We start from the raw sequence: 19,337 nt of genomic DNA, 5'->3' as shown, positions 1-19,337 counted from the left end.
CTTTGGTGGAATTGCTGGGCTGCTGAGATCCTGCCAACTACACCAGGGGAATCACTCCCAGGAACTGAGTCCAAAAAGGCCTTCTCCTGTTCCCATAAACCTCCTGTCTCTCCTACCTAGGGTAGGTGTATTGGAAGGAAGGTATAAACATTAAAGATCCCCAAATAAAGTACGTTTGGAAAAGGTCAAAACCTAGACCTGTTTGCTTGGTTTTGAGACAGGGTCTTACTATATAGCTCTGACTAGCCTCAGACTCACAGGATCTGCCTGACTCTGTCTCCCAAGTGTTTGGATCTAAGGCTGTTTTCCTTTTTGCAGTACTGGGTTAAGCCCAGGCATATGTATGCCAGGCAGGCTCTGGTGGTTTTTTGTTTGTTTGTTTGTTTTGTTTTGTTTTGTTTTTCAAGACAAGGTTTCTCTGTGTAGCCTTGGCTGTCCTGGACTCAGTTTGCAGATCATGCTGGCCTCGAACTCACAGAGATTCGCCTGTCTCTGCCTCCCAAGTGCTGGGATTAAAGGCATGTGCCACCACACCCGGCATTTTTTTTTCTTTTAAATTTAGGAATAAGGACAGGGCCTATGCACCGGCAGGGTACCTTCCCTTGAGTCTCTGAATCCTAAACAGAACCAAGGCATCTGCCCTCCACATGACCCCGTCTCCTGCTAGCAAGCTGTCGCCGGGGAGAGACTGGGTATTCTCTCAGTTTATTGGTCAGTGTAGCGCCTTGGAGAAGTCCTTGTTGCTAACCGAGAGAACGAGGGCCCATTGGCCAGGACACCTCACAATGCCTCAGTAGCACTCAGGGTTCCCGCGATTGGCTGGCGACCGTCTCATAGAGCCTATGGCCTGGAGCCGAATTTTGCTACCTGACACCAGGAGTCAGAGCTCCCTCTGTCGCGGCTCCCCATTGGCTGTCCTGGCGCAAAGCCTTGGAGAGCACTTCTCTGGTCCCGCTGGAGGGCGTCCAGACGACGAGGACGAGGACGATATCTGTGTCGAGCTTGAGGACAAAGATGGCCTCTTGACGAGAGGAGGACGCAGTCTTCCCTGAGAAGACCTGTTCCTGTGTTTCTGCCGGGTCTTCTCTTGGAGCTCCGCATCTCTGCCGGGACGCAATCCTGAAGGTAAGTCCTACGGACTCAGGGATGGCAGAGTGAGCGGTGCCCAGCGCCTGCATCTCTGTTTGGTTATCTCCTAATTCAAGCATCAGTAGTTGGTCGTCTTACCAATTGGTTTTTTGTTGTTTTTTTTTTGTTTGTTTTTGTTTTGCATCCACCTGCCCCCTGTCCAAATCCCTACTCCTTTTCAAGGGTGTTGGAAATCCCAAAGAGTTCGGATTAAGATCCAAACGGGATTGGTTCTGAGCGTGAACCCCAGAGCAAAGATGTTCTACTATCCCAACGTGCTTCAGCGCCACACAGGCTGCTTCGCCACTATCTGGTAAGCGCGGGGCTGATGCCTGTGCTAGGAGCCAAGCTGGGGGATCTCACCGTGACAGTCCATCCCTGTTCCCGCCCCTCCAGGCTGGCAGCAACCCGAGGCAGCCGGCTGGTGAAGCGTGAATACCTAAAAGTGAATGTAGTAAAGACCTGGTAAGACCCAGAAAAGAGAGGGAGGAGCCCCTGGCTTGGGGACTATCCGGAGTCTGGCTTTAACCGGGGTGGGGGGCCTGTTGTTTCCCAGCGAGGAAATCCTCAATTATATCCTGGTCCGCGTGCAACCTCCGAAGCCCGGCCTGCCCCGCCCCCGCTTCTCCCTCTATCTCTCCGCCCAGCTGCAGATTGGTGTGATTAGGGTCTACTTTCAGCAGTGCCAGTATCTTGTGGGTAAGCCTGGGACCTCTCGAGGTGAGCTAGAGCTGACGGGCCTGTGGGCTAGGTTGGTTCTTTTACGTTTTTTGTTTTTGTTTTTGTTTTTGTTTTACGTCCTTGCCCACAGAAGACATCCAGCATATCCTAGAACACCTGCACCGGACCCAGCTGCAGATTCGCATTGATATGGAGGAGGCTGACCTGTGAGTTCCCTAGGAACTGAGGCCATACAGACCAAGCTGCTCCACCTGGGCCTCTCTCTTTTAAAGTTTGCCTGCAGAGAGGCAGAGAGGCAGGGTGGGGGTGGGGCAGGGTGGGGGGAGTGGGCGGTGTGGGGGGTGTGGGGGGAGCGGGGAGGGGGGTGAGACTGGGAGGGGGGAGACTTGGAGGGGGAGGGAGAGGGAGATGGGGAAGGGGGAGGGGGGAAGGGATGGAGGGAGGTAGGGAGAGAGGAAGAGGAAGAGAGAGAGAGGGAGATGGGCAGAGGAAGAGGGAAGGGGGGCGGTGGAAGGGGTAGGGGGGGGGAGAGACAGAGACAAGGTGCATTGTATGCGTGTGGAGCTCAGAGGACAACAGAGAGAGTGGTTTCTCTTCATTGTGTAGGTTCAGATTGAGGACTCTGGGTTTGGTGGCAGCGCCCTTGCCTGCCCAGCAGTCGCACCCACCCTCAGCCTCTGTCCTTGACACTCCACATTCTCTCCCAGACCTAGCCTGCTTCTCCCCAACTGCCTGGCCATGATGAAGATGCTAGAAGACGCCCCAGAACCCTTTTTTGGGACAATGTCTGTGGACCCCGGACTCCCTAGTCCCTTTGATATTCCTCAGGTAGGGCGCACTCCTCTAGAACCCATCAGAAACCACCAAGTGGCAGTGGAGGAGGGGGGTTAGTAGGTGTCCCTGCTGATCTGGAGCAGGGGGATCTTGCTAACCTGATAGGGGTTTTCCCATGAGAGCCATTCTCCCCTATAGCCACTGTTCCCACCATTGAGCCCTTAACCTCGGCCTTCACCTACCTAGCTCCACTGGGTTTTCTTCCTCGGTCTTCTCCCATCATCCCCCACAGCTTAGAGTTTCTCCAGTCTCCATTTTCCCACCCAAGCAGTTGGTCCTGAATGCACACAGCATCAGCATCCAGGGGTCCTGGTGCCTGGACTTAGTGGTACCCATCCCCGTTCTCTTCTCTAGGCATCCTTAGCTCCCAACACCAGCCCATGTCCCATGTCCCAGGGATACCATGCTTACTAATTTGCTTGTGAAACTAAGTTTCCCAACCCTTTAAGAGTGGTCCTTTAGCTGGGCGTGGTGGTGCACGTCTTTAATCCCAGCACTTGGGAGGCAGAGGCAGGTGGATCGCTGTGTGTTCGAAGCCAGCCTGGTCTATAAAGTGAGTCCAGGACAGCCAAGGCTACACAGAGAGGCCCTGTCTCAAACAAACAAACAAACAAAGAGTGGCCTTTCATTCTCTGCTAGTCAGGTCCTACTTATCCTCCCAGACTTAGCTCAGATGTCACCCTTTCTCACAAAATCATCATCCCACTTGAAGCCAAAAAGAAATACGGTTTGGAATCTGAGCACTTTACTAAGCCTGCTTTCCCCTTTTCATTGGCTCTCCTGGAATCACACACACACTTGTCCTCATCACAGCTCCTCAAGAAGCTTTTCCATTTATCTCTGTCCATAACAACACAAATCTTTGCACAAATTCACAAGGGTAATTTGGGGGTGAGGTCAGGGCAGGGACAGGAGGGTGGTGGTGGTGGTGGCTTCTGACTGGTGTCAAATGGCTGGAGATGTCAAATGATGTCAAACAGGGCTGGAGAGGTGGTTCAGTGGTTAAGAGCACTGCCTGCTCTTCTAAAGGTCATGAGTTCAATGCCCAGTAACTACATGATGGCTCACAGCTATCTATAATAAATTTTGGTGCCCTCTTCTGTCATGTAGGCAGAACACTTTATATACATAGTATATTTTAAACAAGCAAATGAAGAAAGCTAAAATTCCAAAATAAAAAAGTATGAAGAGAGGTCAGTGTCCAGCGTGACTGTTGCTAATTTCTTCCCAAAGATTCGACACCTTTTAGAGGCTGCCACCCCAGAGAAGATTCCTGAGGAGCCCCTTCCTGAAGTCACTTCCGAGCCCAGGAAACCAGGTTAGCAGAAAGAACCTTTCTGATGAGAGACACAGGATCCCCAAGGGCTAAAGAAGTCACTCTTGAGAAGAGCCAAGCCTGGGGCTGGAGAGATGGCTCAGCAGTTAAGAGCACTGACTACTCTTCCAGAGGTCATGAGTTCAATTCCCAGCAACCACATGATGCCTAACAACCAACCATCTATAATGTGATCTCATGCATACTGTATACATAATAAATAAATCTTAAAAAAAAAAAAAAAAGGAAGAGCCAGGCCCAGTCAGCCTCAGTGATCCCCTTTCCTAGAGAGGCTAAGATGGGAAAACTCCAAGTTCAATACCTACCTGGGCTATATATGGAATTCAAAGCCAGCCTAGACTGGTGAAGAAAAAAACTATTTCAACATTTACTTAAAAAAAAAAAAAAAAAGTCGCCTGGGAGCCAATGGTACCGGGAGCCAATGATACCACCTTGAATCTCAGCATTTGGTTGCTGGGAATTGAACTCATGACCTCATGACCAGGTGTGCAAAGCCAGGGGCTGGTGAGATGGCTCAGTGGTTAAGAGCACTGTCTGTTCGTACAAAGGACTGGAGTTCAGTTCCCAGCACCTACACAGTGGCTCATACCATATACAAGTCTGCACCAGAGGAATCTGACACACTAGCACTCATGTACCCACAGATACACACACACACACACACACACACACACACACACACACACACACACACTTAACAATTACATTCCTTTATTTTTAATTTTTTAATTTTTTAATTTTTTGGTTTTTTGAGACAGGGTTTCTCTGTGTAGTCCTGATTGTCCTGGACTCGCTTTGTAGACCAGGCTGGCCTCAAACTCATAGAGATCCACCTGCCTCTGCCTCCCGAGTGCTGGGATTACAGGTGTGCGCCACCAAGCCCGGCTTACATTCCTTTTTTTTAAAAAAAGATTTATTTATTTAGTAGATATTACATATACAGTGTTCTGCCTGCATGTACACCTACAGGCCAGAAGAGGACATCAGATCCCATTATAGATGGTTGTGAGCCACCATGTGGTTGCTGGGAATTGAACTCAGGACCTCTGGAAGCACAGCCAGTGCTCTTAACCACTGAGCCATCTCTTTAGCCCCAATTTTTTTTTTTTTAGGATGTTTGAGACAGGGTTTCTCTGTGTAACAGTCCTAGCTGTGTTGGACTTGCTTTTGTAGCCCAGGCTGGCCTCAAGCTCACAGCAATTCTCCTGCCTCTGCCTCCCAAGTGCTGGGATTAAAAGCATGTGCCACCATATCCAGCACAATTATTTAAAAAAAAAAAAAAAAAAGAGTCCAAATGGGGTCGGAACATAACTTTTTTTTTAACTTAAAAAAAAAATTATTTATTTATTTTATCTGAGTGCTCTATCTGCATGTACACCTTCACGCCAGAAGAGGGCATCAGATTACAGTATAGATGGATGTGAGCCACCATGTGGTTGCTGGGAATTGAACTCAGGACCTCTGGAAGAACAGACAGTGCTCTTAACCCCTGAGCCATCTCTCCAGCCCCCTGGAATATAACTTTTTAATCTCAGAAGTGGCAGAGGCAGGCAGATTTTAGTTCAAGGCCAGCCTGGTCTACATAGTGAGACTTTGTCTCAAAAAAAAAAAAAATCAGACAGACAGACAAAAAAGAAGTGCACTTGGAATATTTGCTGGTAACTAGCTTCGGCCTGGCTTTTGGTCTCCAAAGTCCATGTTTTTGTCCCAACAACTTGGAAAGTAGTAGTGGGGCTGGTGTGACTCCCCTACACTTGTAGGCAGGACCGTAGCCACTGTGCAGTCTCCTGAGGTCATCACACTCCAGGAGGCAGAGCCCATACGCATGCTGCGGATTGAGGTGAGTCAGTGTGCCCGCCCCCCACCCCCTGTCACGTCCCCGTGGTTTTGCCTTCTCTGTCCCTTTAGACCCATGGAGCTTCCTTGTACTCAGCCTCAAAAATCCACTTGTTTCCTCTCTCCCCAGGGAGAGCAGGATCTCCCAGAGATCAGCCGAGGAGACTTGGACCTGCTGATCGCAGAAGAAGATGATGCCATCTTGTTAGAGGACCATCAGAGACGCAGGCTTCTCGCGAGGCGGAGGCCTTCCCTGGCACTGGATGGTCAGATCCTGGCACAGCCAGCCTGGGCATGGGCAGCGCCCCGTGCTTCTGTCTCCTAAGTGTTCTGTTCTCTCTCTCTGCAGAACCCAAGGAAGAACCCCGGGCCCTGGAAGTTGATGGTGGGGTCCCATCCCTCTCGCCTCTAGCTCCTGCACCGTAAGCACAGGAGTCCCTGTACAGGGGAAGGTGTCATTGCAGGAAAGCCGTTCCTTATCTGTGTCTTTCCCTCAGGGTTGAAGGGATAAGAGAGCCACTTCCAGGCGAGATCTTGGCTCCTGAAGTACAGAAGCTGACAGGCTTGGAGCCTGGGACCCTACCCACTGGTAAGTACCCACCACCAGGTGCTCCTATGGGAACACTGGCCTTTACCCCCAGCTTTTGAGGGAGACACTGGGTAGCTTCCTGTGCTGGTAGCTGTAAGACTGAGGGGGCTGGACAGTCTGGAGAGGGTTTCTGTAGGCCAGTCGCCGCAGAAGCTGGGCTGGAGCAGAACTGCCATACATTTGGAGCCAACTTGGGCTATAGTGCCAACCTTGTCTTTAAAAAAAAAAAATTTTTTTTTTTTAAAAAGCAGCTCTCTCTTCCCCCCCTTCCCTTCTCTCCCCATGCTCATTTAATAAACTCCTCTATAACATAATTAAAAAAAAAAAAACAGTGAGGGGTCTTGTGGGTCTTGTTGCAGAGGTGACACCCCCTCAGGAGCTGCGTCTGCCTGCCCCACCTAGTGCAGAGGTAAGTAGGCTCTCCCCAGCCGCCTCTTTACCTTCCTCTCCTACAAATCTGGCCTTATGCCCAGAGCCATTACTAACCTCACTCCCAAGCAGGCACCTTTGTGTAAGCTATGAGAAGCTTCTTCCCAGACAACTGCCTGGGGCAGTGTGTGAGGCCTGACATGCACAAGGCTGAGTGGGTCCAACCCCCAAGACTACAGAGCTCCCCCTCCTCATATCCTGGGGGCCAGAGTAGACTTGAACAAAGTGGGAGCCTTGAACAGTCTACTGGGGAGGGGAGGGAGATGGACACCCTGACTCTTGCCTCCCCCTACTCCAGAAGAGGCCCCGGTCTCCTCGTCGCCGTCGCCGCCACCGCCGCCAGTTACTATTCTGGGACAAAGAGACTCAGATCTCTCGGGAGAAATTTGAGGAACAACTGCAGCCCAGAGTTCACTGCTCGGAGTATGTGAGTACACCCAGGATCTCCCTGGGGAGAAGAGGGATGATGAAGGTCTGTCTGGACTTCACAACTCCTGAGGAAGACTGGGAATCAATCAAAATATCTCTCTCTCTCTCTCTCTCTCTCTCTCTCTCTCTCTCTCTCTCTCACACACACACACACACCCAGGTCATGATCTACCCTTTCAGTTACCAGCACTATAGGCCAGGTCACCAGCCTGAAATCAGGGGCAGGGGGCCTCAGAACAATGTACTCCAAAGGTAGGGCAGTAAGAAATGACTTTCTCATCAAAGAGCCACTGGCCTTCCACCATCTTGCAGCCAGTGGTCCAGCCTCCCAAGAGGATGACCAGAAGCCCAGCAGAGCTCTTCAGAACCCCAACTCTCTGTAAGGACGGTAAAAACTGGGGCAGGCGGGACCTCCAGAAGCTGGAATCTTCAGTCTTATAACATAAACCTTTTCGCACCGTCCTCAGCTGGCTGGTTATGCCCAGAACTCCTAGCTTTATGGACCCACTGTGCCCAGGTACCCCCAAGAATGCTCAGAGAAGGTCCACAGATGGAGACGGAAGAGGCAGCTGAGGAAAGGAGAAAAACTGAAGCTCTGAGTGAGATCGAGGTAATGGCTTCCAGGGCACCCTGCAGAGCACCAGCCGCCCCTCAGCCCTGCAGAGCTGTAGCTGCCAGCCCCTCAACTTCCTCCTGATGTGCACCCACCCGCCTGCTCAGCAGACCAAGCCCCTGGCACTCTGGTGCTTGGGTCCATTCTTGCGTTCTATCCGCAGGTTTTGAGGGAAGGTCAGGAGCCCAGCGGCCCCCTCATGCTGTCCTCAGGTAAGCATGAGGTGGGAAGATGGAGGCCACTTTCCCAACTAGGGAGCTTGCACAACATTCAGTACTCAGATTTGACTCTCTGGTGCTCCCACTTTGTTCAAGTCTACTCTAGGCCCCAGAATATGAGGGGAGCTTTGTAGTCCTAGGATTGAACCTAAAGCCTTGTGCGTGTCAGGCAATGCCTTACCACTGAACTACATCCCAGCTTGGCTACAAGGTCACAACTCCTCAGAGCAACAGACTCCCTGAGCGCTCTCTCCCTCAACAGAGCTTTCCTTAGAAGCAGCCGAAGAGGAAAAATCTCGTACCAGCCTCATCCCCCCAGAAGAACGGTGGTAAGCATCCAAGCTGCACAAGCTCAGACCTACAGTGGCCTGCCTATTGTCACTGCCATGACTCTTTTGGTCTTCTAGGGCCTGGATGGAGGAGGGGCAGGCAGAGCCCCCTGCACTGCCCATGCTGCCTGAGATCCCTGAAGTGCCCATAGAGATGCCCCTGGGGCCCGAAGAACTACTCTCCTTAGAGGCTGTGCTTAGGTACCAGGGAGGGGTCCCTCCAGGGGCAGCAATAGGCTGTTACCCAGCTAACTGTCCCCCATCCCTGCAGGGCAGTAGCACTGGAGCTGCAGGCCAACAGGCAGCCTGACTTTGGCAGCCTGGTGCCCCCTCTCAGCCCCCGGAGGTTGGCTTCTCGGGTCTTCTATCTGCTCTTGAGTGAGTGTGGTTACCAGAGGGGATGGGGCAGGCAGGCTGGAGCCTGCTATGCACACTAGTGACTATGACCTGCCTTCTCTTCTCAACAGTGCTGTGTGCACAGAAGATCCTTCTCGTGGAACAAGAGAAGCCATATGGGCGCCTCCTGATTCACCCTGGACCCAAATTCCCCTGAGCAAGTTCATTAAACCGCATCCTGCATCACTGCACTTTGCCTTTTTTTTTTTAATTTGTGTGTGTGTGTGTGGGCACAAGAACGAGCCAGTGAGTGCAGTGGTCTGGAAAGGCCAGAAGAGTTCAACCTTCTGGAGCTGGAGTTCAAGGCAGTTCTGAGCCATCTAGTAGTGTAGTGTAGGCGCTAGGACCGAACTCCCGTCTTCTACAGGGGCAATGTGCCCTCTTGAGTCTGTGCCACTCCAGCCCCTTGCCTGTCTCATTTCTGAGTGCATACCTCTAGTCTTCAGGCTCTCACTAGTGTCCACGCAGAAAACAAGCTGCCTTTATTACAGTATGATGTCACAGCTCTGCTTGTAATAGATCCAGCCCCAGATACCCCTGTTAAGACAGCAAGCACGGTTGGCTTCCGATAGACAGAGTCTTTGGTGAGGTGAGCTGGACCTGGGCTGACGGGTAGTCTTCAGGCCCTCTGACCCAGCTGTAGCCTACAGTCTAAGTGAGGCCCAACATGGCCTGAAGTTCTTGAGCTTTATCAGCAGGCAGAGAGCCCAGGGCTGCATGGAAGCTGTCGGTGTGCTGTTCGGCCAGGAATGTCAGGAGCAGCAGCAATACTGTCTTGGTGTCTGGGTAGAGCGGAGAGAGGCAAATGAAGGCCTTAGTCACTACACCCATATTGTCCCCAAGCCCTCTGAGCCCCACTTGCCTCCATTTTCCCTTGCCCTTAGCTTTGACTGTCACCCTCACCTGGCGGGATCCTGTCGTCAGCCACAATCAGGCTGCAGATGCGCAAGAGCTCCGGAGCCACATCTACAACCTGTGGGAAGAACTGGTTAACTGAGGCAGTATCAGCAGTAACAGCTTTGGGCCCCAGGGCTTGGAGTAGGGGGTTGAAACCAAGGCGAGAAGAAGCCTGTGAGGTTGTCTGAGCTGACACCACTCGACTGTGAGCCCGAGAAGCAACAGGGAAACACCGTAACAACCTCTTTCTAGAGGTTAAGGTGTGGCCGCAGATTACAGTCACAGCTTCAAGACCAAGAGAAACCCAGCATCCCAGTGCTCTCCCAACACAGGCACGCACGCACGCGCACGCGCACGCGCACGCACACACACACACTTCAGAACAAAGAGAATGCAAGGACACTGGGACACAGGTCCAAACCTAAGTAGTTGGAATCTGCAGAATCCATGTGAAAGCAGGTTCTATTTATGGTGGGGTGGTGAGTGGTACCAGGTCTCCCTAGGGAACTGTTTTCCTAGCCCTGACCTGGGAAGTCAGCCTAGGAAACTTGTGACTCCTCGCTTAGCCCAAGAGGACAAACCCCAGAGAGATGTATCTTTAGACTATCTACCACCTCTGTGGACAAAAGGGAAAAGAGCAGCTGGGGCTGTAGCTCCATTGGTGGAGTGCTTGCTAGCTCCCATGAAGCCCTCGGCTGATCCCCAGCACCGCTGAAACTAGGTATAGTAGTGCATGCCTGCAATGCCAGCACTTGGGAGGCGGAGAACTGAGGGCTCAAGGCCATCCTCAGCTATGCAACAAGATGAGGCCAGTCAGGGATGCAGAAAAAATGAAAACTTAGAGTGAAGAGTGTCAGCTGGGCAGTGGTAGTGCACACCCAGTGGCTGAGAGACAGAGGCAGGCGGATCTCTGAGTTTGAGGCCAGCCTACAGTGAGTTCCAGGACAGCCAGGGTCCAGAGAATCCCCCTGGGGATGGGAGAGAGCACAGAGTGTCTAAGAGCACCTGAAATTCATCATGGGCCAGTTATAAGTGACATCTCCTCTGCCTGTCCCTTAGACTGGAGCCTAACACTTCCTTGTAAGAGCGCCAGCAGCAGGGTTACCTGTTCAGGGCTGTTGTGGTGCAGAAAGCCGAAGAGGTGACCTATAGTGACCCACTCCTCCATGTCCTCCTTCAGGGGCAGGGCATGTAGCAGGGTAGCCAGCACCTGGATGCACAGATGTCTCAGGCCCACGTGTCCTGTCCCCTCCACCATGCTAAGCCCCTACCCCACCTGATGCCCCACCTTTACCTGGGGTTCTGCTTTTCTTGCTGGACTGGCCATCAGCAGGCGGGCAAGAGCCCCACAGATGTTATCACGGACCCGATCATGTCGCTCCTTTGCCAGGAGGGGTAGGAGGAGGCCCAGTATCTTAGGGAAGTGTCTGGGCCACAGTTAAGGAACACACACACACACTGGCTGACTGCACCCTGCAGCCCCACCTTCCATAGCCCTGGGCTCACTTCCAACCCCATCGTTCCCTCCTGCAAGCACAGGATACTCCTGAGCAGGGCTGCCCCCGTGCTCTGCAAGGACGCCCAGCCCAAAGACGGCGTTGCTCCGCACCTCAGGGTCTGCCTCCCGGGCAGTGTTTAACAGCACAGGGACTAGCCGAGACACAAACTGGGCTGAGGCAGAGCCCAGAGCCTGAATGGACTCTGCCAGTGTTCCCACAGCAAAGGACTTCTCTGCCACTGTGCAGTTCTGCTTCTGGAGGGCAGATTGAAGGAGCAAATTGGCATGGAAGGAGAGTTGGGAGGGTGCAGGCATGGGTGGGCACAGGACAGAGCACTCACCATCTTACACAGCAATAATGGCAAGAAGTTGGTAAAGAATGGAGCGAAGGCGTGGCCTCCAGCCGCGGCTGCCAGGGCAGGGATGGCCTCTCCAGCGTGCTCTAGTAGCATAGCATCGTACTCTGCCTGTGCAGCCAGGTGAGGAGTTAGAGGCCTGGGGCAGCTCTGTGGCTGCGTCTCCCAGCCCTGCTACCCATTGGTGTAGGTGGGCCTGGGGCTGCCCTTGCCTCACAGACTGACCCATTTCCACGACGGCTTTGGTACAGCCGAGGCCCTCCACCCATCATCACGCCTAACCCTGCCCCAGCGCACGCCTCTCTTCTCTGAACTCCTCACTGCCTTCCTGGGATTAGGGTGGCACCATTCTCAAAATGACAACTTGTCTTTCCTGTAGGCCGAGGGCACTGCTCACTGCCAGCCCTGCAGGACTGCCCAGATTGTCTAGCCCCCTTTATCTGTAGCTCTCACCTGGTCATCGTCTTCATCCTCATCCTCCTCAGTGTTCTGACAGGCTGTCTGTGGAGGACGTAGTTCAGCTGAGTGTGGGCTCTCCTGCCTTCTTTCCACAGTGGTGGTGAGGTAGGCAGAGCCAGACTTAAAGGCTCTAACAACCCATTTTTCTGGGGCCTCACACCTCTTCCCACAGCTCCCCCCCCCCCTCACCTTCCTCTGCAGCACAGTCTTGAGCACGGTGCAGAGATCATTGAGGAGCCCCGGGGGCTGCAGCGTGAGAGGCCCGCAGGTGCGCAGCACCCCAGTCAGGGCCTCCAGCACTGCCATCACCACTGGCCGTTCCCTTTCTACTTTCACAGCCTGTATGTAAGACGGCAGCAGTCGAGCCAAGGAACGCTGCAGAGCTGGAGACACAAGCGGCGGGGGGCTCGGTTAGGCCCGGCCACTCCCTAGGGCTCCCAGCCTGCTAGTGCCGCCTTCTCACCAGCACTGCTGGCGTCTGACGGGCTTCTCTGGCAGGCCTTCTGCAGCGCACAGCAGAACTGTCCCAGAGCTTCGTGAGCTGCTTTCCGCACGTTCAGATGAGGGCACTGGAACCAAGAGGGCAGGCATGGGCCCGGGCCATGCCAGGTGAAGACAAGCCCAGCTGGAGCCTAAGGAGCCCACTCACTAACGTACCTCCAGCAGTTTGAAGACCTCGTCAAAGACGGTGTCCATGTATGGGAGGAAGGCCACACTATGGAGAGATGCAGCAGTGGGAAGGGGTCCTGGGTGTGGTTCCCAGCACCGCAGGAGGGCTGACACTCACCTGGTGTTCACAGAGATCTCCCCCAGGGCAGTGCAGGTATCTTCTTTCTCATCAAAGAAGGCGTTCTCCACGCTGTACCTAGTGAGCAGTGGGAAGGCAGGGGCGGTGGGTACCAGCAGGAGCAGAGGCAGCATTGGGGCCATGCCCAGAATGAAAGCCTATGTATCCTTTTTTATTTTGAGACGGGGTTTCTCTGTGTAACCCTGGGTGTTCTGGTCACTTTGTAGACCAGGCTGGCCTCGAACTCACAGAATCTGCCTGCCTCTGCCTCCCGTGTGCTGGGACTAAAGGTGTGCGCCACCCCGCCTGGCTCAAAAATCTATATTCCTGAGAGATGAGCACTCCTCCTACCCCGAGATCTCAGAGTCTTCCTCCTCTTCTACATCCTCATCCATGAGATCCTCTTCCTCTTCTTCCTCTTCGCTCTCGTCGTCAAACAGAAGGAAGGAGTTGATGCCGTCATACTGAGGCTAGATAACGAAATCAGACAGAAGACTCCGGCTCAGGTGTGCCCAGGAGATAACTCCCACCCTGGCCTAACCTGCCCAGTATACCCAACCTCTGCTCACCACAATGCCCTCAGTGGAACGCAGTGACAACAGCATGAGCGTGGTAATCTGAGACAGGTAGGGTGCCAGGCCCTCTCCCATTAACCCCGACAAGGCTGCGAACAGGCTGTACCTGACAGAGGTAGAGGGAATCTGTTCGGTGCTGCCTGCTACTGACAGACAAAATGGGGGAGACCAGGAAACTTGGCTGTGTCCAAAACTAAAGGATTCATATCTGGGATGGCAAGGCAGGGGCAGGAGGAAGGGTCACTCACGTGCAGCGCCGCAAGTCAGGGTCATCAATATGGCTGCACAACCCCAGCCCCAGCTGACAGCACTCCTCAGCCAGGGGCTTCATGGAGTCCCCCAGAGCTCGTGCCAGCACCCCCAGCGTCTCTGTGGGAGAAGAGCTCAGCCAGCACTGACACGGGAAGTAAACACAAGGGTGCCTAGTGGAAGAAGGCATTCAGAACTCTACCCTGCTCTTGGGCACAACACGGAGAACACCTTTTCATCGAAGGAAGATACCCAACTGCTCTGGGAGTGCTCGGGCAGCGGTCTGGGGGAACGCCGGCCTTTCCGGGTCGCAGAGCCCTGCGTGGAAGCCTCTCACTCACCCAGGCTCTGGATCTGCACAAGCTGAAGGTCCTCATGGCCCGTCAACAGGAATTCCCGGATGTGCTCCATGACGGTGGGGAAGTAGGGCAGCAAGGAGTCTTGGGCAGCTGTGGCTGCAGGACGGAACAGAGTCAGAGGTGGTAGGGAGCGGGCGCTGCCTAGCACAGCCTCGGGATCAGTCTACACCTTCGCCTCCTTGGTCCTTCTGCTCACCGATGGCCCCTATGGCGCTCACAGCTAGCTCCTTGGTCCGGGGTTTGCTGGGGTTCCTCAGAGGCTGCAGCATACACTCCATAAGCTCCGGGATGTAGGGCTGCACTTTGGGCCCTGTGGGAAAGTTTCTTTAGTAGCCAAGCCAGGCCTCTGACCTTCTGCAAAACCCACCTCCTTTAGCCTGACAGTCCATGCGACGCCTCCATACCTCCTTCCCACCAGGCAGCAACTCAGGAGGATGCACGCTGTGCCTCCCTCAGCCCACGCGCTGCTCCCCTCCCTCCTCCCTGTGCGTTCCGCTGGCATCACTACCGAGGTTCTCCACGAAGTTCTCCAGGGCGTAGCAGGCCTTGGCCAGGTGGTGTGTGTTCCCCGTGGGCACTGCCTTCAGGTAGGAGAGGAGCAGTGGCATCACCTCCTCTGAATAGCTGCTGATGTGGGGCTGGGGGAGAGGCAAGCAGGAGCCTGGTGAGGCTCACCTGCACAGCACGTCCTTGAGCACCAATGGCAGCAACCATGTGTGAAGAGATGAAGTTTACGGGACGGGGTCCCCCACCTTAAGGGAGGGTGGGGTGGGGGTTCTCTCATGTGGTAGCCATGTGCATTTAGCTTTGCTGACCTGTAGGTTCTCTGAGAACTGCCCCAGGGCAAACAAAGCAGCATTTCGCACAACCTGTGAGGGGTCATCCAGGCCCTTGCACACGATCTGCAGCAGTGGGGACAGCAGTCTGAATGGGGCAGGACAGAAGAGCACGGTCTGAGGGGAGGACCTAAGAACCCTAGGCTCAGCCCAGCGGCGGTGGAGCACGCTTCAAGTCCCAGCACTCAGCAGGCAGAGGCAGGAGGATCTCTGTGAGTTTGACGCCAGCTTGGTCTACAGAGTGAGTTCCAGGACAGCCAGGGACGTTAACAGAGAAACCCTGTCTTGAAAAATAAAAAGAATCCTAGTCTCAATCATCCTCTTTATTCCTCCTGAAAACGACGAAGTCTCTCTGGCACTGGCTGGTGGGGACTGTAATGGGAGAGTCATTTCTCTTCCAACCAGGATACTTTTGAAAGGCAGCAAACATCATGGCTAATTAATAGTATTAACAATTAAGCAGGACGTGGTGGCACACACCCTTTAATCTCAGCACTTGGGAGGCAAAGACAGGCAGATCTCTGAATTCAAGGCCAGCCTGGTTTACAGAAAGAGTTCCAAGAGAAGCAGGGCTACACAGAGACCCTGTGTCTCAAAACAGACGGGGAAAAATAAAAATAAAAAATCAATAATCAATTAAGCTGGGCCAGGTGTGGTGATCTACATCTTTAATCCCAGCACGGGGGAGGCAGACACAGGCAGATCTCAGCTCCAAAGTTCCAAGTCCAGCCAAGGCTACATAGTGAGACCCTGTCTCAAATAAACAATGAAACCAATTAAATTGAAACTAGGGTACCAGGACTGCCAGCATCCTCTCGATGTGATTCACCTTGCCCTGGGACAGGAAATGAATATAGTACCTTTGTCTGATGTGGTCACCGGCACCATCAGATAGCACAGCCAGCACCAGGAAGCCTGCTTTGCGCTGGTATGGGGCCTCACTGCGCAAGGCTTCTTCCAGCATGGGCATCTAGGGGAGGACACGGCGCACTCCTGAAAGCCCAGCAAGAGCTTGCCGACTAAAGCCAACAGGCCCCGACCATCACAGCTATCTGTGCCCAAACATCCTTGGCTTTAGGGGGCTACACCCACGCAGGGCTGGGAAGACCAAGAGAGTCACACTTACCACATGGGGACAGAGCTTCTCAGGGGGAAGGTGCAGTGCCAGCATGTCCACAACCTGAAAACATTCAGCGAGGTTGTAACTCTGTCTCTTAACCTCCGACACTTGCTTAACACCTCCCCACAATCCACGTGGGATGACTGGCCTAAAGCTTACAATGAACAGCAGGGCGCCCACCTAAAGAGCTAATCACTTGATGGATTAATAATCTAATGCCGTCAAGAAGAGCAGCACAAGGTAGGAAGCAGGGCTTAGCTGGGGGGTGGGGGGCATATCCTTACGGGTGTTATCTTGCCCTGGCTCCTTTTTGTATTTTCCTTCTCTGCTTCCTGTCCATGATGTGAACTGCGCTGCTTTGCTTCCTGTTGCCATGACTTGACCCACTCTGCCTGGCGTCTCTGAAGCCATGACAACACCCCCCCCTTCTACGGTGTTTCTCTCAGGTATCTGGTCACGGGGATGAGAAGACAAGCATATCACCTGTACAGCAAAGTGCTTGGGAGTCTCCCCCATCAGCCCAATCTCCAGCTCGTCGTCGTCAGAATCTTGGTCCTCAGGATCCAGTTGGCCCATGGGCGGCTCAGCAGCCATAACAGGGAACAGGGCGTGCAGCAAGGGAGGCAGGAGGCGGTTCTTCAGCAAGGCCTAAGAGGAGAGGACTGTCCTTGAGCATCTCCTCAGAACAGGCTCGTGACAACACTGCCAGCCAACCTGCCAACTGCAAGGAGCCCTGCCAGAGGCTCCCGATCTCCTCGGCAGGGACAGACGGCTGAGCCAGGGCCTGAGAAGGACTCTATGACTGAGGGTGACGACAACGGGACGCCCCAGAGGGTACCTACCTTACTTTTGACTTTGACCAAGAAAGTGAGGCAGCAGAGAACACGGACACGAATTGCATCACCAAGGGCCACATTCTTAGCCACCTACACAGACACAAACAAAAATCAGGAACAAGCAAGAAGACGTACAGCAAACCAAGGAGCTGGGGCAGCGCCCTGCCCAGGCTTACCTCCAGGCAGAAGGTGAGGACCTCAGACAGGTGGGGAGTGATGATGGGCAACTCTGACTCCAGCAGCTCATCCAGGGCCTCTAGGGCCTCACAGGCCTTTACCTGAAAGGCAGGTGAGCCACAAGGTACTCTTCTTTTCTTAGGGGACCAGGCTGGATGTGCCTCCATTTTCCTTTCAAAAGGAGATTCCCCCCCACCCCCCCCACAACCTGTCCTCACCTCATCTAAAGGGATTAGAGTCCTCACTGCCATAACGAGTTTGGGCACCAACATCCGTGCCAGAGGCTGGAAGACACAGGGAGACTTAAATCACGTAAGGCACGGGCAGCCTAATCCCGGGGCCCAGAGGACAGCAGTGAGCTCCTTCACAGTAGCCATCTAAAGAGAAGGCGCAGCACCCAGGCCCAGCCACCCCAGCACCCCCCTCAACCGTTAGGAAGAACGCAAGGCAGACTAAGACTCTGCGGCAGCTTGGGCCAGAACCTCTAAACGTGAGGGCAGGGAAGACCAAGAGCTACAGCGCTGCCAGTGACTCTCACCACGTCATCAGTCCTGAGGTAGGGGGCCAAGGCAGTCAGGGTACGCAGGGAGTAGAAGAGCACCCCAGGGAAGCCGACTTCACCCAGAGTCTCCACCAGAAGCTGAAGGAGCTCCCGTTGGTGGGGGTGGAACGCCTCAGGCTGGGACGACACCACCACGCTCAGTAGCAGAAGCCCCACCTGTCCAGGAGTGGGGTGGGGGTGGGGATGAGGAGACGAGCTCAGACGGCCACCGCCTCTCAGCCCCGCCTCCCATAAGCCCCGCCTCCCCGCCAACAGCGTGCTAGCTGTTACCTCTTTCTCAGGGCTGTGGGAACTGTGGGTACTGTGCTGCAGGAGGTGCATGAACTGAGGCCAGCCTTCCAGGCCTTCCCTTCGAAAAATGGTGGCTGAGAGCTGGGCCAAGCTGACACTCACATAATGCCTGCAGAGAGGAGATTCATCCATCCATAAAGACCCTTCGCTACCCTCCCTTACAAACAATGCCCCGGCCTCAAAGGGTAGGCAGAAGATGAGCAATCCACGCGTGAGCACGGGCTTTCCTAAGACAGATCCCCGTAAGACAACAGCTGGGGGTGAAAAAAGGAGGGTGGCGGCGTTACGATCTGGGTTCGTTCAGCCCCACTGGCCATGTTTAATTTCAGTCCTGTCTTCCGATTTGGGTTTAGCAGATCATTTTCAAACAAACAAACAAACAAAACTTTGGTTTTCACAGGCTTCCTAAGTCCCCAGCTGGGGGCTGGAAAGGAAGATGGAGGACCTCAGCCCAAAATTCAGTTAGGATCCCCCCCCCCCAAGAGAGGATGCTACGCACTTACTCCGGCTCCTTCTGCAGGGCTGTCAGGACCAGAGACTTGAGGCTGGGAAGACAGATGGCAAAAGCTTGGTACCCAGGCCTGTCAAAAAGTCGACTAGGCCCGGCCCCTCCCGTCTCCGACCTAGCCCACCTCTCTCGCTGCTCCGGAGCCAAACGTCGCCAGCGGGTATTAAGCCTTCTGCGGGTCAGGACCGCTGCAAACTGGCGAATCTAGGGTGAGGAGAGGTAGCCAGGCAGGTGAGCATCGCTGGCAGCGGGAAGGCGAAGAAGAGACTAAAACCGCAGGGGGCGGAGGCTGGGGCGGGACCCAGGGGCGCACGGAGAAATTTCAGGATTTGGGCAGGGAGGCGCAGGTTAACTCGCCTGAGGGTCGGTCGCCGAGGCCAACAGGTTGCAGAGCGCGGGCAAGGCATTAGGGTCCTTCAGGGCGAGCTGGAGCTGCTCCGTAGCCTGGTGGGAGGCTGGGGGGTCAGGACCGGGCCTCTTCCGCAGCCTCCCCCTCCCCCCCCGCCCGGTCGGCCTGCCCATACCCGGCGGATGCGCTCGGTGTCAGGCAGCAGCAGCTCCTTCAGGATCTTCTCCAGTTCCGCAGGCTCCATGGCAGCAGCCGGGCCGCCGCCGCCGCCGCTCCTGCTCCTGCCGCCGCCGCCGCCGCTACAGGGCCGGGTGGGGAGGGGGAGGAACGGCACGTGGAGACTCGGACACCAACTTCCGGCGGAAAGGGCGTTACTCCGCATCTCTCCAGTCGCCTGGGTGATTCAGCTTACTTCCCTTAGGAAATTCCTTGTGGGAAGCTGGCGGCTGGCGGCTGGCGTCAGTCTGGGCTTCCGTCCGGCTGAACACCCGCCAAACCACAGAAACAGAGGCCCCGGCAACGTGGGTTCCCCGCGGCGACAGTTCCCAAGAGTCCAGAGCTTGTGCGGCAGTAGCGGACTCGGTTTTCAAAGGAACCGTGCACTGACAACAGGCTTCGGAGTTCTATAAGTAGACCAAAACCTCCAACTACACGATCCTT

General features: G+C 54.4%; 2 protein-coding genes across 4 annotated transcripts; one reads left to right on the top strand and one right to left on the bottom strand.

Moving 5' to 3' along the window:
- The first annotated feature begins 734 nt into the window (after positions 1-734).
- REC8 (REC8 meiotic recombination protein) lies at positions 735-9,009 on the top strand. Of its 2 annotated transcripts, XM_084767758.1 has the most exons (20): positions 735-1,125; positions 1,312-1,441; positions 1,525-1,593; positions 1,685-1,827; positions 1,940-2,015; positions 2,517-2,637; positions 3,877-3,961; positions 5,740-5,819; positions 5,946-6,081; positions 6,165-6,237; positions 6,313-6,404; positions 6,764-6,813; positions 7,132-7,260; positions 7,575-7,641; positions 7,730-7,872; positions 8,039-8,087; positions 8,356-8,422; positions 8,501-8,623; positions 8,694-8,800; positions 8,890-9,009. In XM_084767758.1, exons 2-20 carry the CDS (start codon positions 1,386-1,388, stop codon positions 8,973-8,975), a joined length of 1,752 nt encoding a protein of 583 aa, XP_084623884.1. In that variant the 5' UTR covers positions 735-1,125; positions 1,312-1,385; the 3' UTR covers positions 8,976-9,009. The 2 variants fall into 2 exon arrangements, with proteins under 2 accessions (XP_084623884.1, XP_084623885.1); XM_084767759.1 differs by lacking the exon at positions 735-1,125 and having other exon boundaries at positions 1,408-1,441; positions 1,776-1,827.
- Positions 9,010-9,272: 263 nt separating this feature from the next.
- IPO4 (importin 4) lies at positions 9,273-19,283 on the bottom strand. 2 transcript variants are annotated; one of them, XM_084767748.1, is made up of 30 exons: positions 18,853-19,283; positions 18,686-18,772; positions 18,453-18,532; positions 18,324-18,365; positions 17,800-17,929; positions 17,506-17,685; positions 17,186-17,251; positions 16,967-17,068; positions 16,797-16,880; positions 16,438-16,602; positions 15,961-16,014; positions 15,695-15,804; positions 14,814-14,922; positions 14,507-14,636; positions 14,195-14,308; positions 13,981-14,094; positions 13,639-13,759; positions 13,385-13,496; positions 13,167-13,285; positions 12,816-12,893; positions 12,686-12,743; positions 12,492-12,597; positions 12,218-12,411; positions 12,023-12,070; positions 11,555-11,680; positions 11,260-11,468; positions 11,010-11,142; positions 10,821-10,925; positions 9,722-9,791; positions 9,273-9,600 (listed from the first exon to the last, which is right to left on the bottom strand). In XM_084767748.1, exons 1-30 carry the CDS (start codon positions 19,057-19,059, stop codon positions 9,470-9,472), a joined length of 3,384 nt encoding a protein of 1,127 aa, XP_084623874.1. In that variant the 5' UTR covers positions 19,060-19,283; the 3' UTR covers positions 9,273-9,469. The 2 variants fall into 2 exon arrangements, with proteins under 2 accessions (XP_084623874.1, XP_084623875.1); XM_084767749.1 differs by having other exon boundaries at positions 11,010-11,096; positions 11,325-11,468.
- Positions 19,284-19,337: the final 54 nt, after the last annotated feature.

This window comes from Acomys minous (assembly GCF_964271855.1).
Source record: "Acomys minous genome assembly, chromosome: 18".
Classification (NCBI taxonomy): domain Eukaryota; kingdom Metazoa; phylum Chordata; class Mammalia; order Rodentia; family Muridae; genus Acomys; species Acomys minous.
Note: the sequence above shows the minus strand (reverse complement) of the source record. Positions and strands in the feature narration are given on the sequence as shown.